Source organism: Psittacula echo, assembly GCF_963264785.1.
Source record: "Psittacula echo genome assembly, chromosome: 7".
NCBI classification, from domain to species: Eukaryota; Metazoa; Chordata; class Aves; order Psittaciformes; family Psittacidae; genus Psittacula; species Psittacula echo.
In genome coordinates this window covers 2,046,674-2,063,288 of record NC_137740.1, presented here as the reverse complement: position 1 = coordinate 2,063,288, position 16,615 = coordinate 2,046,674, and the positions used below count along the sequence as shown (strand labels likewise).

Genomic DNA, 16,615 nt, shown 5'->3' with positions numbered 1-16,615 from the left:
ATGGGATAGAGCATTTCTGCTTAGGGAGGAGGTGAAGGACCCACCCCGTTGTAGCAGCGTGGTGAAAACCACGGAAACAAAACACCCTTTTCTGGTTAAACTTTGCACTGTTTCTTTCTTTCAAGGTTGCTCCTGAATCCATCTTCCCCAATACTGGCCCAGGGCAGCAGCAGCCCAGGACTGGTGGTAGCTGAGCAGCTGAAGAGGTAGCCCAGAGACCTGTGGGCTTTAATGTAAAGGCAGCATCACACAAAGGAAGGCAGCGAAGAGAGGAAGGCTGGTGCTGACATCAAGGAGAGGCAGCAATGGGTGAGCTGTGGGCTATAACTTAGTTCTTTGTGGGTTGTTACTTAGTTAATTTTAACTTCTGAGTCAAAGCTGAAAACCCAAGAGACCTCCCTCACCCCCCACTCCCTCCACCCATACGCACAAGGGACAACAAACCTGCTGCATCCCTGTTATTGTCACCATCTCCAGCCTTTTCTTGATGCTCCAGGGAAGCACAGGCCAGATCGTGGCAGAGGGTAGGAGGAAGGACATTGGTTTATTTTAAGCCAGTACAAAAATACATAGGCACATAAACTTCTTTTTGCTCTCATTACTGACTGACATCCAACGCCTGCCATACATTCAAATCAAAAGGTCACCCTTTTAATCACTAAAATGGTCATTTTGTAAATAGATTCTATGTAAAAAACAATTTTAGTTGACTAAGAGCATAGAAAATAGCGTGGTAGGAACTCTGTTTGCTTTCCCAGTGTACGGAATACCATCCAGAGCCTGGCACTGAGGGGTGCCTGGTTACAGACAAAGTAAGCTTTAAAAAATATCTTACCATTTGGACCAACAAATCTAACCAGCAGATTCAAAAAATAACCCCCAAACCCATCAGAGCTTTAGACAGAATGGACATCCTGACTGCACCCGCCTCAGCACAGCCAGTGACAAGCAAATGTGGCAAAACCAGAAGGAATTCGCAGGTGAAGTGGGATTCTGGAGCAGGCAGCAGCAGCCCCATACCAGCACATGAGGCTTTGCAGCACTGCTGCAGAAATCTACATCACATGTAAGGATTTCAGTGTTAAGCACTCCCATAGATGCAGCTTTGCCCAACAGCAGTTAAGGTTTTAGCAAGTATCTTCCAGAAATGAATTCTAGTGTCTGTAGAAGCTGTTTTCCTGGTTACCAAAGCATCGTGTACAAAATAATTCATAAATACAGAGTTTTACCAAAATTGTGGTTTTTAACCAAAGTTATAAACAATCCTTTTCAAACCAAAAGACAATCCAAGAAGAGACCTAGAAAGAAGTGCTGTGTAAAACAACCTTTAAAAATCAGCTAACACTGCCCAACGTATTAAAAACCCCATTCTTCTAATGGGTCACAAACCAAAAACAACTTAATATCAAAAACCCTGCGATCTGCAGGATGGGGCTTGGCCACAGCAGAAGTGCTGGTGCTCAGTGCTGCAGGGACCAACCCCACACCTCAAAACCCCGGGGCAGCTCCCATCAACTTGTTAAATCAAGACAAGTCCAGAGGAGGCCACGGAGATGCTGCGAGGGCTGGAGCAGCTCTGCTCTGGAGCCAGGCTGAGAGAGCTGGGCTGGGTCAGGCTGGAGAAGAGAAGGCTCCTGAAGGGGAGACCTGAGAGCAGCTCCAGTGCCTAAAGGGGCTGCAGGAAAGCTGGAGAGGGGCTTGGGACAAGGGCCTGTAGGGACAGGCCAAGGGGAATGGCTTGAACCTGCCAGAGGGGAGACTGAGATGAGCTCTTAGGCAGAAGCTCTTCCCTGTGAGGGTGCTGAGGCGCTGGCCCAGGGTGCCCAGAGAAGCTGTGGCTGCCCCATCCCTGGCAGTGTTCAAGGCCAGGTTGGACACAGGGGCTTGGAGCAAGCTGCTCCAGTGGAAGGGGTCCCTGCCTGTGGCAGGGGTTGGAGCTGGAGGAGCTTTAAGGTCCCTTCAACACAAACCAGGCTGGGATTCTAGGATTCAAGTCCCTGGGCCTCTTCCAGATTATCCTGGGTGGGAAGAGGATGGCAGGAGCAGTGGATTTTCTGGATCTGCTCCCCACTGAGCCAAAGCACCCTGTGAGGGTCCCTGCCCCAGCATAGCCAGCAGCTTTCCCAAATCCAAAGTGTTTTGACCCTGGAGTGGGTTTGAGGGAGGCTGTGGCCCTGCCAAGTGCACTGGTGGGAGATAAAACCTTCTTGTTGGGAATGTCTCTAAGCCTCATAAAAGCACCATCAGCAGCTTCAGTATCCACCCTGGTGGTGGCTGCACAGAGATGGGACGTGGTCGAGGATGCTCAGGTACAGCCCTCAGAGCCAACACAGTCCTCCACGACTCAAACCCATGCTGCTTGTGCCAATCACTTCTGCCAAATCTCAGCGTGATTTGAACCCCATTAGTTCCTCATGATCAGTCTGAATTAGATGTCTTCTTCACCGTGCAGTTATCTTCCCAATGATTTGTAAAGGCAGCCATCGAGATTGTGCAAATTAAGAGCATCACTGTTACTCCATGGCAGATGCCTGGATTCCTTCCCACATTCTGCCCGTGATCAGCTGAACAGAAATAGATTGCTTCCCAAAAAAAGCCTCTGCTTGGTCACACAGAGCTTTTTCCCTTAATATCCATCTTGCTGCCAGCTTCGGACTCCTTGCTCTTTTGCTCCTCTGTGAAAGTGATGTAGGAATACACCAGGCTTCCAGCAATACTGCAAAACAGGGGTGGAGATAACATGAGACAGAAACCGTGGTCAAGACCATTGGCATACCCATGGTCAAGGATCTGCTGCAAGCATCAACTGGCACATAAATTCTCCATTTGCCTCCTCAGACAAGGTATTTGGTCTAATTCCTGCCCAAACCTTGCTACCCTGAGTCCCTAACCTGGTGCTGGACCTGCTGAAGGGATTCTGCTGAAGGACAAGGAGACTCTTCACAACACAGAAAGGCAACATTCCCAAAAGCTGTGCTAAAACACAGCTGAAATAAACCAAAGAATGCTTCTTTTGCTGCCTTAATTACAAGATTCCCAACTGCAACACTGAGAACAGCTTCAGTCTGCTGCTAAAATATGCTCATGTGTTCTCCAAAAACAACCCAAGTCCATCCAGGAGCTCCTCCAGTCTGAGCTGGGAGCAGGGACCGAGTGGTGCTGGGCTCATCTCAGGCTCCAAGATACGGGTCGACACCATGCTGGCTCCTCTGCTGCAGCACAGATAACAATTCCACAGGGATTTCTTTGACCATTCCAGTTTGACAGCAGTTTTCACTTAAAATCATAACTAAAAACTATGAACAAAGTTGTTCTTACCTGATATTTAGACCAATGAAGTTCATCCATGTAAAAATATAGTCTCCTCCAAAAAACATCCCAATATAGGTTACTAAAATATTCTGCAAAGGAACAAGATTTGAGGAGCAAGAGCACAAGTTTCTTTACAGCCCCAGACAAGCCTATGCTCAATGCATTAACCAGTATGGAAACAGAAAACCTCTGGTGCAGGAAGCATGGAACAGGCAAGTGCTGGCAAGGCTGGATTCATAGAGTCATGGAATGGTTTGTGTTGAAGGGACCTTAAAGGCCATCCAGTTCCAGCCCCCTGCCACGGGCAGGGACCCCTTCCACTGGAGCAGCTTGCTCCAAGCCCCTGTGTCCAACCTGGCCTTGAACACTGCCAGGGATGGGCAGGTTTAGAGCTGCTGAACAGAGGCTCCACTCCAGAGCAGCCTCAGCCCCTGCTGCTGGGCACTAAAACCCAGAATAACACCCAGGAGCACTCATCTATTCGCGCAATGGGCTTGTTGGGCCACAATGACCCAGCAGATCACAGGGACTGTGGCTGTTCCTGGGTGTTTTCCACATCATTAACCCTGGGGAAGCTGAATGCACCAACCACACTCAGCGCCACACACAGCTCCTTGCCACGCAGCCATGCACAGAGTATTCCTCTACTCCAGACAGCAGCAAAGAAATGAATGTGTTAAAAAATGAATCCCATTGGAGCTGTCCTGCCCCCTGTGCAGCACAGGAGGAAAGCCCCAGAGCCCCTATGCTTGTGTAGGCAGAGCCAGGGGATGCACAGTGTGGATGTACCATGTGGATGCTTAGTGGAGGCAGTTGCAGGGATGCTGTGGTTGCCCCAAGGCTTTTCAGGGCTCTTGCTGGATGGACAAGGAGCAGGAAAAGCCACTTACCTTAATGCAGCCAACTATTGTAGTTGTAAGAGCAGAATTATACTGAGTGCAAAGAACCGTGGAGTACATCAAAATAAACCTGCAGGAGAAGAGCCAACATCAGCTTTCAGGACACGCTTTGTGCATCACCACCCAGCTCACCCCCTCTTTTCTACAGTGGTATTTATACCACTACTTTTTTGGGCTAAACCTGCACTGAAGCAGGGTAGAAAATGATTTCCATCTGCCACAGCTCTCAGCAATGTTGTCCCCATCAGGACTAAGGATTTATTATTTCTTTAACCCAGAATGGCTCAGACCAGCAAATGGCAGCACCCACCACCACAGCAGGGGGTGACCTTACCCCATCACACACGACAGCATAAACTGCACAATGAAGAACGTGTCTGCCCAGCCCTGGTACTCCATTGCCTGCAAGAAACACACCCCAAGCCTTACAGAAGGAAAAGGAAATGCAGGAATTAACACCAAGACAAGAAACAAGCCCCTGATGTTGGTTTTCACATCACAGCAGGAAAAAACAAACCATAACGTGGCTCAGGGTGATGTCCTGGGGCTGTCCACATCAGCAGCACCTCCAGATCAAGGAGCTCTTTTGCACCTCCCCATGAAGGAGGATTTCACACATACAATATAAACCACAGTACCACAGAATCACACACTGGCTTGGGTTGGAAGGGACCCTAAAGCTCATCAAGATGGGGCTGCTCAGCCTGGAGCAGAGCAGGCTCAGGGGGATGGAACCGCCAGGAGTTATCTTTTATATGCAGGGCTTTGCTTGCCACCATCAGCACCCCCATTTCTGCCTCTCACATAACAATCGTTGTCTTTGATGCTTGTTAATGAACTACAAGAGTTAACACGTGGATGGGGGCAGTTTCCCCATGCAAACCCGCTGTCCCCATCGTGGCCCCCCACGACGCAGCCCCCAGCCCGGCTCTGCCCCGGGACACGTCCGGCTGCACGCCCTGCACAAGGGGGGCTTTCATGAGGCTGCAAACGTGGTTTCCTGGCAGCAGCCTCAACAAGCACATCTTTGTCTGCCTCCGGCTGCCAGGAGCTCGGCCAGGGAGAGAGGAGTTTGTTCAGGGGAGGAAAAAACCCTAAAAATAAAGGAGATTTCTCCACGGGCTGAACAGAGGCTGCACAGTGCAGCCCAGAGCAACGTCCTGCTCCCTGCCCGCCAGCTCCTGCCTATAAATGAGCACTTTATCATAGAATCACAGCCTGCTTTGGGTGGGAAGGACCTTAAGATCATTCAGTTCCAGCCCCCTGCCACGGGCAGGGACCCCTTCCACTGGAGCAGCTTGCTCCAAGCCCCTGTGTCCAACCTGGCCTTGAACACTGCCAGGGATGGGGCAGCCACAGCTTCTCTGGGCACCCTGGGCCAGCGCCTCAGCACCCTCACAGGGAAGAGCTTCTGCCTAAGAGCTCATCTCAGTCTCCCCTCTGGCAAAGTCAATGTTATCTAGGGCAGGGTCTGAGCTCCCTTCACCCTCTGCAATCACCTCTCCTCACTAATCACAGCTCCTTATCTTAGAGGCTGCTTACTGAGGGCCATCATCAGGGCTTTAAGCTCCTAATGAGAGAAAAGCCCTCTGAGTACAGCCTGGGGGGGGACAGACAGGGGTGTCTATGAGGCACCAGCAACACCTCCAGCCTTCAACATTTGCCTTTACTAACCATGAGAGGGATGCTCAGCCGTGCAGGAGTGAAAAAGGAGTGCTCTTATTCAGGAGAGGCAACCGAGTACGGCTGCACATAAGCGAACGCAATAATTATTCATAATAATTATTACTATTAATAATAATAATTAATAATGTGAAATAATTCATATTATTATACTACAATATAAATGTCACATATATGTAACCACATGTAAATCAGATCATGCTCTGATGAGGCAGCACCAGCAAACTGACCCCTAGAGCATCTCAACTGTCTCAGCAAGAGGGAAGGGCACAATGGAGTTTGAAGAAACTCATTTATCCTAAAAACACTCAATTTCTTTGTTCTGAATAATATTGTTTCACCTATTGCTCTCCCACTTCCCCATTCAAACGGTGCAAAAATGCTTGAATGGAGCAACTTTGAGAAATTAAAGTAAGTCCAGCGTAAGGCTGAGTTCATTTCTGCTTATGTGGTTTTGGGGTCGTTAGTCTCCCATCCTTTGCCCCAACTTCCTCCCTCAGGCACTAAGTGGTTCCTATTAGCAAACTGGGGCTAATAAACAAATTTATAGTTTCTCATTCTGAGTATTTCCCATTTTTTGCTAAGAAGGCTACAGCAAAGCACATTGTAAGGAACAGTAAAACATTCTTCTCAGCAACCCATTTTGCCCCTAAATTCTTGTGCCAATAAAGATGATAGATAGTTTTTTGGGGCAGGAATCCTACCTTCTGCGCATCTCCAGTGAAGTAGGCAATGATCAAGGTGGGCAGGATCATAAACAGTGCATTGTAATAGAGCAGACCGTATTTCCCCAGCTCCTAGAAACAAGAAACATCTGTGTGTTTAAGCTGGTTCCAAACAGAAACATAAAACCTTATTCATAGTGCTGCTGAAGACTGGGTTTGTGAGCTGAATCCATGGGGGATTCTCAGAGACAGAAGAGTTGGAGGGTGGTTTTATATGGATCTATCTAAATAGACGTCTATATAACTATATATATCTACATAGATATGTAGATATCTATCTGTATAAGATAAATATCTATATATATACATATGTAGATAGTTTTTATATATCTGACTATATAGATACACATATAGGCAATGTATATATATACACATATATGTAGATCTCTATACAGAGATATATATCTATACACACACATATACATACTCGAGGCAGGGAGGTTGGAACTACATGAGCTTTAAGGTCCCTTCCAACCCCGACCATTCTGATTCATTCCATAACCCTCTCTATAAATGCAGATATTTATAATTTTACATATGTTAATATACACATATTAATACAGCTCTGTGTGTGTATACACACACACACACACATATATATAAAAATATAAATAACAGACTCAGGTAAACAAGTTTGCAACAGCCTTTTTGGTCCGCATCAATCAAAATGCCATTTCTCAGCTGTCACAAGAGGCTGCGGTCATAACCAGCGCAGGGACGTGGCTCTGACTGGTGCCATTTGGCAGCACTGGCACTGAGAGGTACTGCCAAACCTTCTGGAGAGGAGATTTTGGGAGAGGGATGGGGTGACGCTCTCTGAACCAAGCAGCGCCCCTGCAGTGCCCAGCACCAAAGGTCAGCCTACCTTTGAATCCAGCTTCTGTTTCACATAGGCCCCGTTTGCAGCTGTTAAGGCATCATTAATCAGGATAAAAATATATCCTTCCAGATCAAATGCCAAGTCAGCACTGGGAAAGGAGAGGGAAGAAAACGCAGTTAAAGTTTGAAGCTGCACTTGCAAGATTCCTTCCACCTCCTGTTTAGCCAGCAAGTTGTCAGAAATAGTTAATCATGGGAGGAAGGGCTGGGATTTGGGTCGGTGAAACATTCTTTCCTACTAGAGAGCATGTCTGAGGGGGAGAGAAGGAGTCAGCATTCCCTCTGTCTATTCTTGGAGCACACCGTGGTGCCGGATTCCCTTTGGTGTTGCTGTCTGGCACCTTTCAGAGCCCCAGGAGAGGGGACAGCAAACAGGGAGCTCACCTGGCAGCTACGAAGGCGCCGACGATCATGGCGAATACCGTCATCTGAATACCCCAAGAGAACTTCTTCCTAAAGGCAGAGGCAGCACAAACCTGCACTGAATTCTTGTGAGAACAGAGGGAGAAGTTCTTCCTCCCGGCATGTTCAGAGGGGGAGAACACCTCAAGGAAAGCGTTGCAGCAAGTAAAAACAAGACTGTTTTAGACAATTATCTCTGTGATTTAAAAACAAACACAACTTGGCATCGGTGAGGTGCAAGTTTATGCAGTCAGCTCGGCTGGAAAGGAACGGTAAGATCAGGTCCAGCCGTTCCCCAGCACTGACAAGGCCACCCCTAACCCATGGCACTGAGGCCTCGTCTCCACGGGCTGTGAACCCTTGCAGGGACGGTGCCTGCAGCCCTGCCCTGGGCAGCCTGTTCCAATGCCTGAGCACCCTCTGGGGCAGGAATTGTTCCTCAGCTCCATCTAAACCTGCCCTGGTGCAGCTTGAGGCCGGTTCCTCTTGTCCCATCCCTTGTTCCTTGGCAGCAGAGCCCAGCCCCTCCTGGCTCCATCCTCCTGTCAGGCACTTGTAGGGAGCGATCAGGTCCCCCCTGAGCCTTCTCTTCTCCAGACTGAACCCCCCAGGTCCCTCAGCCCTTCCCCATCACACTGTGCTCCAGGCCCTGCACCAGCTCCATTGCCCTTCTCTGGCCCTGCTCCAGCAACTGAGCATTTACGTGTCCAGTAAAGTAGCACTTACAGAGCACCATGACTCTGCCTGCTGCAGAGAAGGGCTCAGCCAGGCACAGGGCAGAGGCGAGCCATGAGATGGGGTGGATGGACACAGCACCCTTTGCTTCCACATCCACCCTGCACGGCCAGAGTGCATCCATCCCTCCCTGCACAGCACCTCGTCTCATCCCGCTGCCTCCAGGCACACCAGAGAAGGGCTGAGCAGATCAAGGCAAGTAACACACCACGTAACACTGCAGCTCCCTGCATCCGCTTCCTCCTCCCGCTGTCATTCCCAGACCCCGGCTCAGCGCCAAACCCCTTGACCACATGGATATCCCAACACACAAGAGCTCACTCACACGCCGCACGTCACCCCAACACCTTCAGGCTTTGGGAGCTCTATCCCTATCCTCTAACTCTACCCGGCACCGAGGGATGAGGCTGGGAACACTCACTTGAGTAAGAATCCTTCGGCAAACATCGTGAAGAGGATGGAAAAGCGTCGCAGGACAGTGAACATGGGCAGGCTGCAAGAGGAACGAGGGTCAGCAAAATGCAGCCCTGGAGCACGGAGCCACTGGAAACCCTGCAGCTTCCTTATGGAAACCCCCATACCCCAAAAGACATCCCCTATATCAGCCCTTGCCAGCGTGGGGGACCCCGGGGACAGCCCCAAACCCTCACCCAGGGGTGACCCAGTGCCTCTGGCTGGGGTAAAGCACATGGAAACGCACACATGGCTCCTTTTAGGGTGGATAGAGAAGGAACCGCATCGCCCCGAGCGGCTCCTGCTTGGGTCACCCTCACCCCTGCAAAGCCTCAGGGCTGGCAGCAGCTCCCCACGAACACCAGGCCCCCCAAAACACCCCAGTTTATACCCCCCCACAGAGAAAAGCCATCCATACTTGAGCTTCTTTGTGCTGAACAGTCCTGTGATCTGGTTCCCAAAATACAGGAGAGGTAGAGGAAACGTCTAGAATATTGTGAGAGGGATAACACACGGGTGAGCGATGGAAAGAAGCCAGCAGCACCCCTACCTTACCATTATTCCCCCCACCCCACCCAGCTCCACTGCCACAGGATCCCAGGACAAGACCGAGCATCCCGCTGCCAAACACCCCAGTGGAGAGCCCAGGGGCTGAGACCATCACCGTGGCCTCGGGGCACGGCAGGGCCTTACCCGCCGGGGGATGTGCCTGTCCAGGTCCGGGAACTTGACCACCCGCAGCGCCTTGCCCGCCCAGAGCACCGCCACCGTGGCCAGCATCTGCAACAGAGCCGGGGGGGGGTTAGACCCATGGCAACCCCTGCATGGGGGGGATCGGGGTAGGGGGGGGGTGCAGGGGGACCCCACTCACCTGTCCCAGCCCCACGCACAGAGAGGAGGGGAACCTGCAGGCAGAGGACAAACGTCAGGGGGGCACCCACATCGGGGGGGGGGGAAAGGGGGCACCTATACAACGGAGGGGAAGGAAGAAGGGCACCTACATTAGAAAGAAGAAAGGGGGAACTCACATCGGGGGGTGTGAACCCCACATCGGGGGGAGGCAGACGCGGGTATGAGGGTGGGGAAGGGGGCACCTACATTTGGGTGTGAAAGTAACGGGGGTACCTACATTGGGGGGAAGGATGGAAGAGGGGCACTTACACAAGGGGGGGAAGGAGAAAGAAGGGCCCCTGCATTGGGGGTGAAGGGAAGGAAGGGGGGCACCTACATTATGGGGAATAAAAGGAAGGGAGAACCAGCGATGGGGGGGAAGCAACGGGGGGCACCGACACTGAGGAGGGAAGGAAAGAAGGAAGGAAGGGGGGCACCTACACAGGGGGCAAAGGAAGGAAGGGGTCACCCCTATTAGGATGGGGGAGGAAGGGGAGCACCCACACGGGGGGAACCCCCATGCAGTGGGAGGGGGAACCCGCACCGGGGGGGTCCCCATCAGCCCCGCACCTCCCCGTGCACACAAGGCGGGGGGGGGGGGGGAGGAGCAGCACCCCCAGACCCGCGGCCCCGCCATGAGCAGGGGGGGAGGCGAGGGGGGGCTCGCAGCGGTACCCGGGGAGCGGGGACGCGGAGCCCGGGGGTTGGGGTGCGCGCAGGTCCCGCCCCGTCCGGCGCAGGCCGCGCGGCGCCGTTACCGGTAGGTGCTGAGCACGCTCTTGTTGAGCACCACGATGAGGCAGGAGCTGAGCCCGTAGAAGGCCGCGGACAGCGGCCGCGCGCACCGCGCCATGCGCCGCTCCGCATCGCCGCGCGCGGGGGCTCCCGCGGGGGCGCCCCCCTCGGCACCGGACACCGGGCGTCTGCGCGGCGGCATGGCTGCGGGGGCGGGGCCCGGGGCGGGGCCGGGGGCGGGGCTTGGGGCGCCGGAGGGGGCGGGGTTTGGGCGGGGTGGGGGGGCGTTGATGTGGGGCGGCGCGGGGGGAGAGCAGCAGCGCATGGGGGGCACTAGAACGGGGGGGGCATCGCGCAGGGAGCCGGTGCCCGGGGGCATTGCATGGGGGGGGGGCATTGCGTGGATAGGGGGGCATTGCATGGATGGGGGCATTGCGTGGGGGGGGGCATTGCGTGGGGGGGGGCATTGCGGGGGGGGGTGCATTGCGTGGGGGGGGGCATTGCATGAGGGGAGCATTGCATGGGGGGGCATTGCGGGGGGGGGGGCATTGCGTGGGGGGGGGCATTGCATGAGGGGAGCATTGCATGGGGGGGCATTGGATGGAGGGGGGGCATTGCATGGAAGGGGGGGCATTGCATGGGGGGGCATTGCATGGGGGGGCATTGCATGGGGGGGGTATTGCGTGGAGGGGGGGGCATTGCATGGAGGGGGGCATTGCATGGGGGGGCATTGCATGGAGGGGGGCATTGCATGGGGGGGCATTGCGTGGGGCTGGAGGAGGAAAGCGTTGCACAGGGGTCTGCGGTCGGGGTTACTGCATGGGGGCGCTGCGTGGAGCGGGAGCGAGGCATTGCATGGGGGTCAGGGGGGGCACCGCGCAGGAGGGATAGCACATATAGCACGGGGGGGGGCACGGCACGGGGGGAGCATTCCATGGGGATCTTTGGTGGTGGGAGTAAGGAATCGCGCAGGGAATTGTGCTCCCTCTGGAGCAGGGAGCGCGGCAGCGGGGTCGCCTGGGGGGTATTGCACAGGGAGTCACTGCGCAGCGGTCTGGTGGGGGGGGCATGGGGGGTATCACACAGGAGTCTGGTAATGGGGGGATCACACTGGGGACATTGCACAGGGGTCGGGCTTGGAGGGCACTGCTTTGCATGGGGGGCTTGGCATGGGGGCATTGTATGGGAGGCATTGCATGGGGGCATTGCATGAGGGGCATAGCACGGGGGGCTTGGCATTGCATGGGGGGCATGGCATGGAGGGCATCACGCAGCCGTTGAGGTGGGGGGGAAGGCGTTGCTCAGGGGCCTGAGGGGGGGGCACAACACTGGGGGGCATTGCGCGGTGAGGGGTCCCTGCAGGGACAAGGTGACAGACGCAAGGGGCCACCCCCCGGGCCGGGCTCAGACCCGGCTGCACGGAGTCCCCCAGCACCGAGCCGGGCGCTGCCCTGGGGTGGCCCCGCGCGTTTGGCACCGGCCTTTCCCTTCCAGAGGTGAAATCTGCCCCCGGGCTGCGCTGCCGGGGGGGAATAACCGAACCGGGGCAGCCTGGGGGGAGAACAGCAGCGCCCTGCGGGGTGCACGGGAGAGAGCGGCGGGGGGGGCTCTGCTGCGGGGAGCGGCTTTAACCTGCAGAGGGGAGACTGAGATGAGCTCTTAGGCAGAAGCTCTTCCCTGTGAGGGTGCTGAGGCGCTGGCACAGGGTGCCCAGAGAAGCTGTGGCTGCCCCATCCCTGGCAGTGTTCAAGGCCAGGTTGGACACAGGGGCTTGGAGCAAGCTGCTCCAGTGGAAGGGGTCCCTGCCCGTGGCAGGGGTTGGAGCTGGAGGAGCTTTAAGGTCCCTTCCAACACAAACCAGGATGGGATTCTATGAACTAAAGTCGGATGGGCCCAGCTCAGCAGCCGCAGCGCTTTGGAGGTAAAGAGTATTTGTTGCCTTTGGCCATGGCACTGCTGGCAGAGGAAACATCCCCTTTTGGAAAGCTTTCTATTCCCAATTATCTCCCTGCTCATCCAGACCTGCCTGGGCACAACCAACCCCTCCAGCATCAAATGGAGCATCATCACCCCACGGCACGAGCTGCTGCTCGCCCCGGCACGCTCCCCTCCCTCCCATTGCGGGCTGAAAGCAAAACCTCTGCCCAAACTTCCCTTTCCTTTCCCTGGCAAACTCCTTTCTTATTCCATATCCCTGCTGCCACCCCGCTCCCAGCAAAGGGAAGCAGGAGGAGCAGGGGCTGCTCCCAGCACTGAGCTGCAGCAAGAACAGGGAGACTTTAAACCCAGGAGCACCTTTCCCATACTGAGGATGCCCTTTGAGCCCGGCCAAGAACCACACTCAAAGGCTCTCTCATTGGCACCACCTTCCTCATTCCTGCTCTAGGTCCTGTCCATCCTTATCAAGCTGCAGCACGGGCTTGGACCTGGAAATATTTACTCCTGCAGCAGCAGAGAGGAACCTAATCCTGCCCGGGCCCCAGCGCCAAGGGATTGACGCAAGCGGCCCCCATTCCCAAGCCTGCCCTCCCGCCAGCACATCCGTCCCCATTGGCAGCGCTGGTGACCCCGCAGTGATTGACAGAGCTGCTGGCACATGGGGAACCCCATCAGGGTGCGGGGAACCCCTCCATGGGTGCAGCACCCTCGTGCCCCAGCAGCATCCACAGCACAAACGTCGCGACGGTGGGTTTAGGGTCAAACATTTGGACCCTTGGGGTTTGGTTGGCAGCAGAAGATGCAGCTGCAGATGCAGACGTGGTGAGAAGGAAACATGCCCAGTGCTTGTGATGGCCATACCCATGTCCCCTGTGTCCCCTGTGCCAAGCACAACTCTGGGTATGACACAAGCATTCACTTTGGCAGCAAATCCCGCCCTGGCCCGACCTTTCCTTCCTGCTAAACCAAGCCTGTGACTCAGTGCAGTGACTCCAGCGTTCCCAGCCAGCGGCGAGCCCACCACGGATCACAGACGTTCCATTAATCCCATTTAATCTTAATCTCATTTGGCCACCGGCGCAGGCAGAGGGCTCCCCCGCTGCCAAACTGGCTGTGACCCCGGGGTGCTGTGCACATCCCAGGGCGAGGAGGGGTAAAAGGGGCTCCATAGCCTGGGATGAGGCAGAGGGAAGGTCGAGAGGCGATGGCAGGGTTTGGATCCGGTGCTGGTGCAGGGCCAGGAGCAGGCAGGTCTGTGCTGGCACTGAGGAAGTGTCTGAGATGCAATCGGCTGCAGAGGCGCCTGCGCAGCCGCTCAGAGCAGAGGCCCCACATTCCCCTGCCCGTGTTCTCTGCTGCTGGGTGCACCCCAGCACATGGAAAGCTGGAAACAGGCTGGGAACATAGAATCATAGAATAGGGTTGGAAAGGACCTTAAGGTCATCCAGTTCCAACCCCCCTGCCGTGGGCAGGGACACCCCACACTAAAGCAGGTCACCCAAGGCTCTGTCCAACCTGGATCCCAATGGAAACAGGCATCGAGCAGTGAAGGCACCTTCCTGGGGCGTGCTGAGAGAAGCCTGCCCTGCTGTGCTGTGCCGTGTTGTGCTGTGCCAGCCTCTGGAGGGACTCTCCATGGCAGCAAAATGCTGGTGAGGTATTCCCACCTTTGGATGTAGAACCATGGAATCACTGTGCCAGCGCCTCAGCACCCTCACAGGGAAGAGCTTCTGCCTAAGAGCTCATCTCAGTCTCCCCTCTGGCAGGTTCAAGCCATTCCCCTTGGCCTGTCCCTACAGGCCCTTGTCCCAAGCCCCTCTCCAGCTTTCCTGCAGCCCCTTTAGGCACTGGAGCTGCTCTCAGGTCTCCCCTTCAGGAGCCTTCTCTTCTCCAGGCTGCCCCAGCCCAGCTCTCTCAGCCTGGCTCCAGGCTATGAAGAGGATCTGAGCAAATCACCAAGTGCCCCAAGGGGAGCCAGGTGCACGGTGGGGTTTGGGAAGCCGAGGCTTTCCCCTGTGTAACCTGCCCCAGAGGAAGGCCAAAGCGACCGAAATCGCTGAGGATGGGGAAGAGAAAGCCATGGGAAAGGGCCCCGCAGAGCATTCCTGCTGCTCCCCTCCTGCCCCAGGCCTGGCTGCAGCAGCTCCCTGTGGCCACTCAGGAAGCAATGAGGAGACACGAGTTTAACCGGCACCAGATAGCCCGGTGATGGGCTGGGACATAGGGGAACCAGCAGCATGGGGGGGTTGCAACACCCCTTCTGGGAAAGGGCTGAGGCTGGATGGGTGCTGGGGAGCAGCTGCAATGCTGGAGGCACGCTGCAGCACACCCAGATGTGCTCTGCTGGCTCCAGATGTGCTGTGCCAGCACTAAATGGGCCTTGCCAGCTCCAGATGTGCTGCCCTGGCTCCAGATGCCTGCACCCAGATTGCCGTGGCTCCAGGTGTGCTCTCTGAGCCAGATGTGCTCACCTTTGGCGCTGCCCCAGCTCCAGATGTGCAGCCCCGCCGTGCCGCCCCTGGATCCAGATGACATAACCCGGCTTGCACGTGCTGGCTCCAGGCCCAGATGTGCAGCCCTGGCCCCAGATGTGTGCCCCAAAGGGTTTCCTCCCCAGCCCCAGCAGCCCTGCAGAGGGGCTGGGATTCCCCTGGGGCCCTCCTTGGCTCAGTCCCCTCCATGCCAGGACCCTCGAGCCACAGCAAAGCCCAACCCCTCTGCCTCCTAAAACTGGTTTTTGAGGGATCCACACAAATGCTTCCATTACGAAAGGCATTAAACACATCCATAACACAAAGAATTCCCACCAACCCCCTCCCCGTCTTGCTCGGGGTGTGTACAGCTCTGTGCACGGATGGGTTAGATATGTTACTATAACTCCACATTATGGTTCCAGCGTACGGTGAGGCTCCGATGCCGTGGTGGTAGCAGATTGATGCTCTTGCTTTCACCCACCCTTCGCTTCCACAATGGAAAACCCCCATGGATCATTCCAGACCCGGAGCAGCTCAGGTCTGCTGGCAGGGGGGTGTCTGCCTTGCCGAGGGAGGGGGAATTGAGCTCCCCAGTGTTTCCTCCTCTGAGGGCAGAGGCGGGTGAGCAGTGTGGTATTTCCTGTGGTTGCAGCACTCTAATGAGGTTAACACTGTTACTGAGGTTAACTCTTCAACCGACATGAAAGAGGAAGCCACAGGCTCTGCAGCGGGGCTGGTTTGGGAGCAGGGGGTCTGTGGTCCATCAGCATCCCCTTAGGACCAACACAAGCAGATGGGGTGAAAACAGCCTCAGTCCTTAAGGAGGTTTTCATTGTGTGCACCTGGGATGAGCAGAAACACATCCTTTTACTGGTGGGGCTCCACAGAACCCCTTCACTGAGCTCCTACCACCTCGTGCTTCTTGGCTCCATCCTAAATCCACTTGGGATGGACTTCACTTTGCCGGGGTGGCTCCGGATTCTCTGAACACTGAACGAGCAAAGGGCAGCCCTGCCCCCGAGGCTCCTCTTTAGGGGATGCTGGGTTTCCCCATGGACTGACTCACACTGGAAACTCTCAGCTTCTCTATCTAGGTCAGGCTCGCACTTGCTGATGCTTCTTGCAGCGCTCAGCAGCCCCAGCCACAGGCAGAGGGGCCCGGCAGCACGTCCTGAGCTCTGGCAAGGTAAGAACCCCCCGTCCCTGCTCTTCCCAGCTTCCAGCCTGCTCCCACCCGGATTTAAAGCCCAAAAGCCCCGCTCTGTGTGTGTGAGCTGCTGCTCCTGCGTGCTGCTGGGTCCGGCACCCGCTGCCAGCGAAGGCTTCGCATGGTTCGGGCTTGCACAAGCGGGACAGCTCTTTCCTTCTGCATTTTGCGTTTCTTCAGCACCGATGTACAAGGAGCCTTTAACAGAGACAAGATCAGGCGATCACCTCTCGAGCGAGGGGAACCGTCTCGTTCCACCTGGCTTTGGAGCCTGCACGTGCC

At 55.3% G+C, this 16,615-nt stretch overlaps 1 protein-coding gene across 1 annotated transcript; it reads right to left on the bottom strand.

Annotated features, from left to right (window-relative positions):
- Positions 1-509: 509 nt before the first annotated feature.
- On the bottom strand, positions 510-10,911 carry SLC35D1 (solute carrier family 35 member D1). Its single transcript, XM_080624260.1, has 12 exons — positions 10,738-10,911; positions 9,960-9,993; positions 9,782-9,868; positions 9,507-9,574; positions 9,057-9,128; positions 7,883-7,951; positions 7,485-7,587; positions 6,599-6,691; positions 4,546-4,613; positions 4,203-4,281; positions 3,319-3,401; positions 510-2,716 (listed from the first exon to the last, which is right to left on the bottom strand). Exons 1-12 carry the CDS (start codon positions 10,830-10,832, stop codon positions 2,608-2,610), a joined length of 960 nt encoding a protein of 319 aa, XP_080480386.1. The 5' UTR covers positions 10,833-10,911; the 3' UTR covers positions 510-2,607.
- Between the last annotated feature and the right edge of the window lie 5,704 nt (positions 10,912-16,615).

What these genes read in the sequence shown, in the direction of transcription:
- SLC35D1 (XM_080624260.1), bottom strand. Translation starts at nt 10,832, where the DNA reads ATGGCGCGGTGCGCGCGGCCGCTGTCCGCGGCCTTCTACGGGCTCAGC. An exon ending in ACAGGCACATCCCCCGGCGG is followed by an intron (nt 9,575 to 9,781) that starts GTAAGGCCCTGC and finishes ACAATATTCTAG; the next exon opens with ACGTTTCCTCTACCTCTCCT. An exon ending in ATGCTGTCGTGTGTGATGGG is followed by an intron (nt 4,282 to 4,545) that starts GTAAGGTCACCC and finishes CTTCTCCTGCAG; the next exon opens with GTTTATTTTGATGTACTCCA.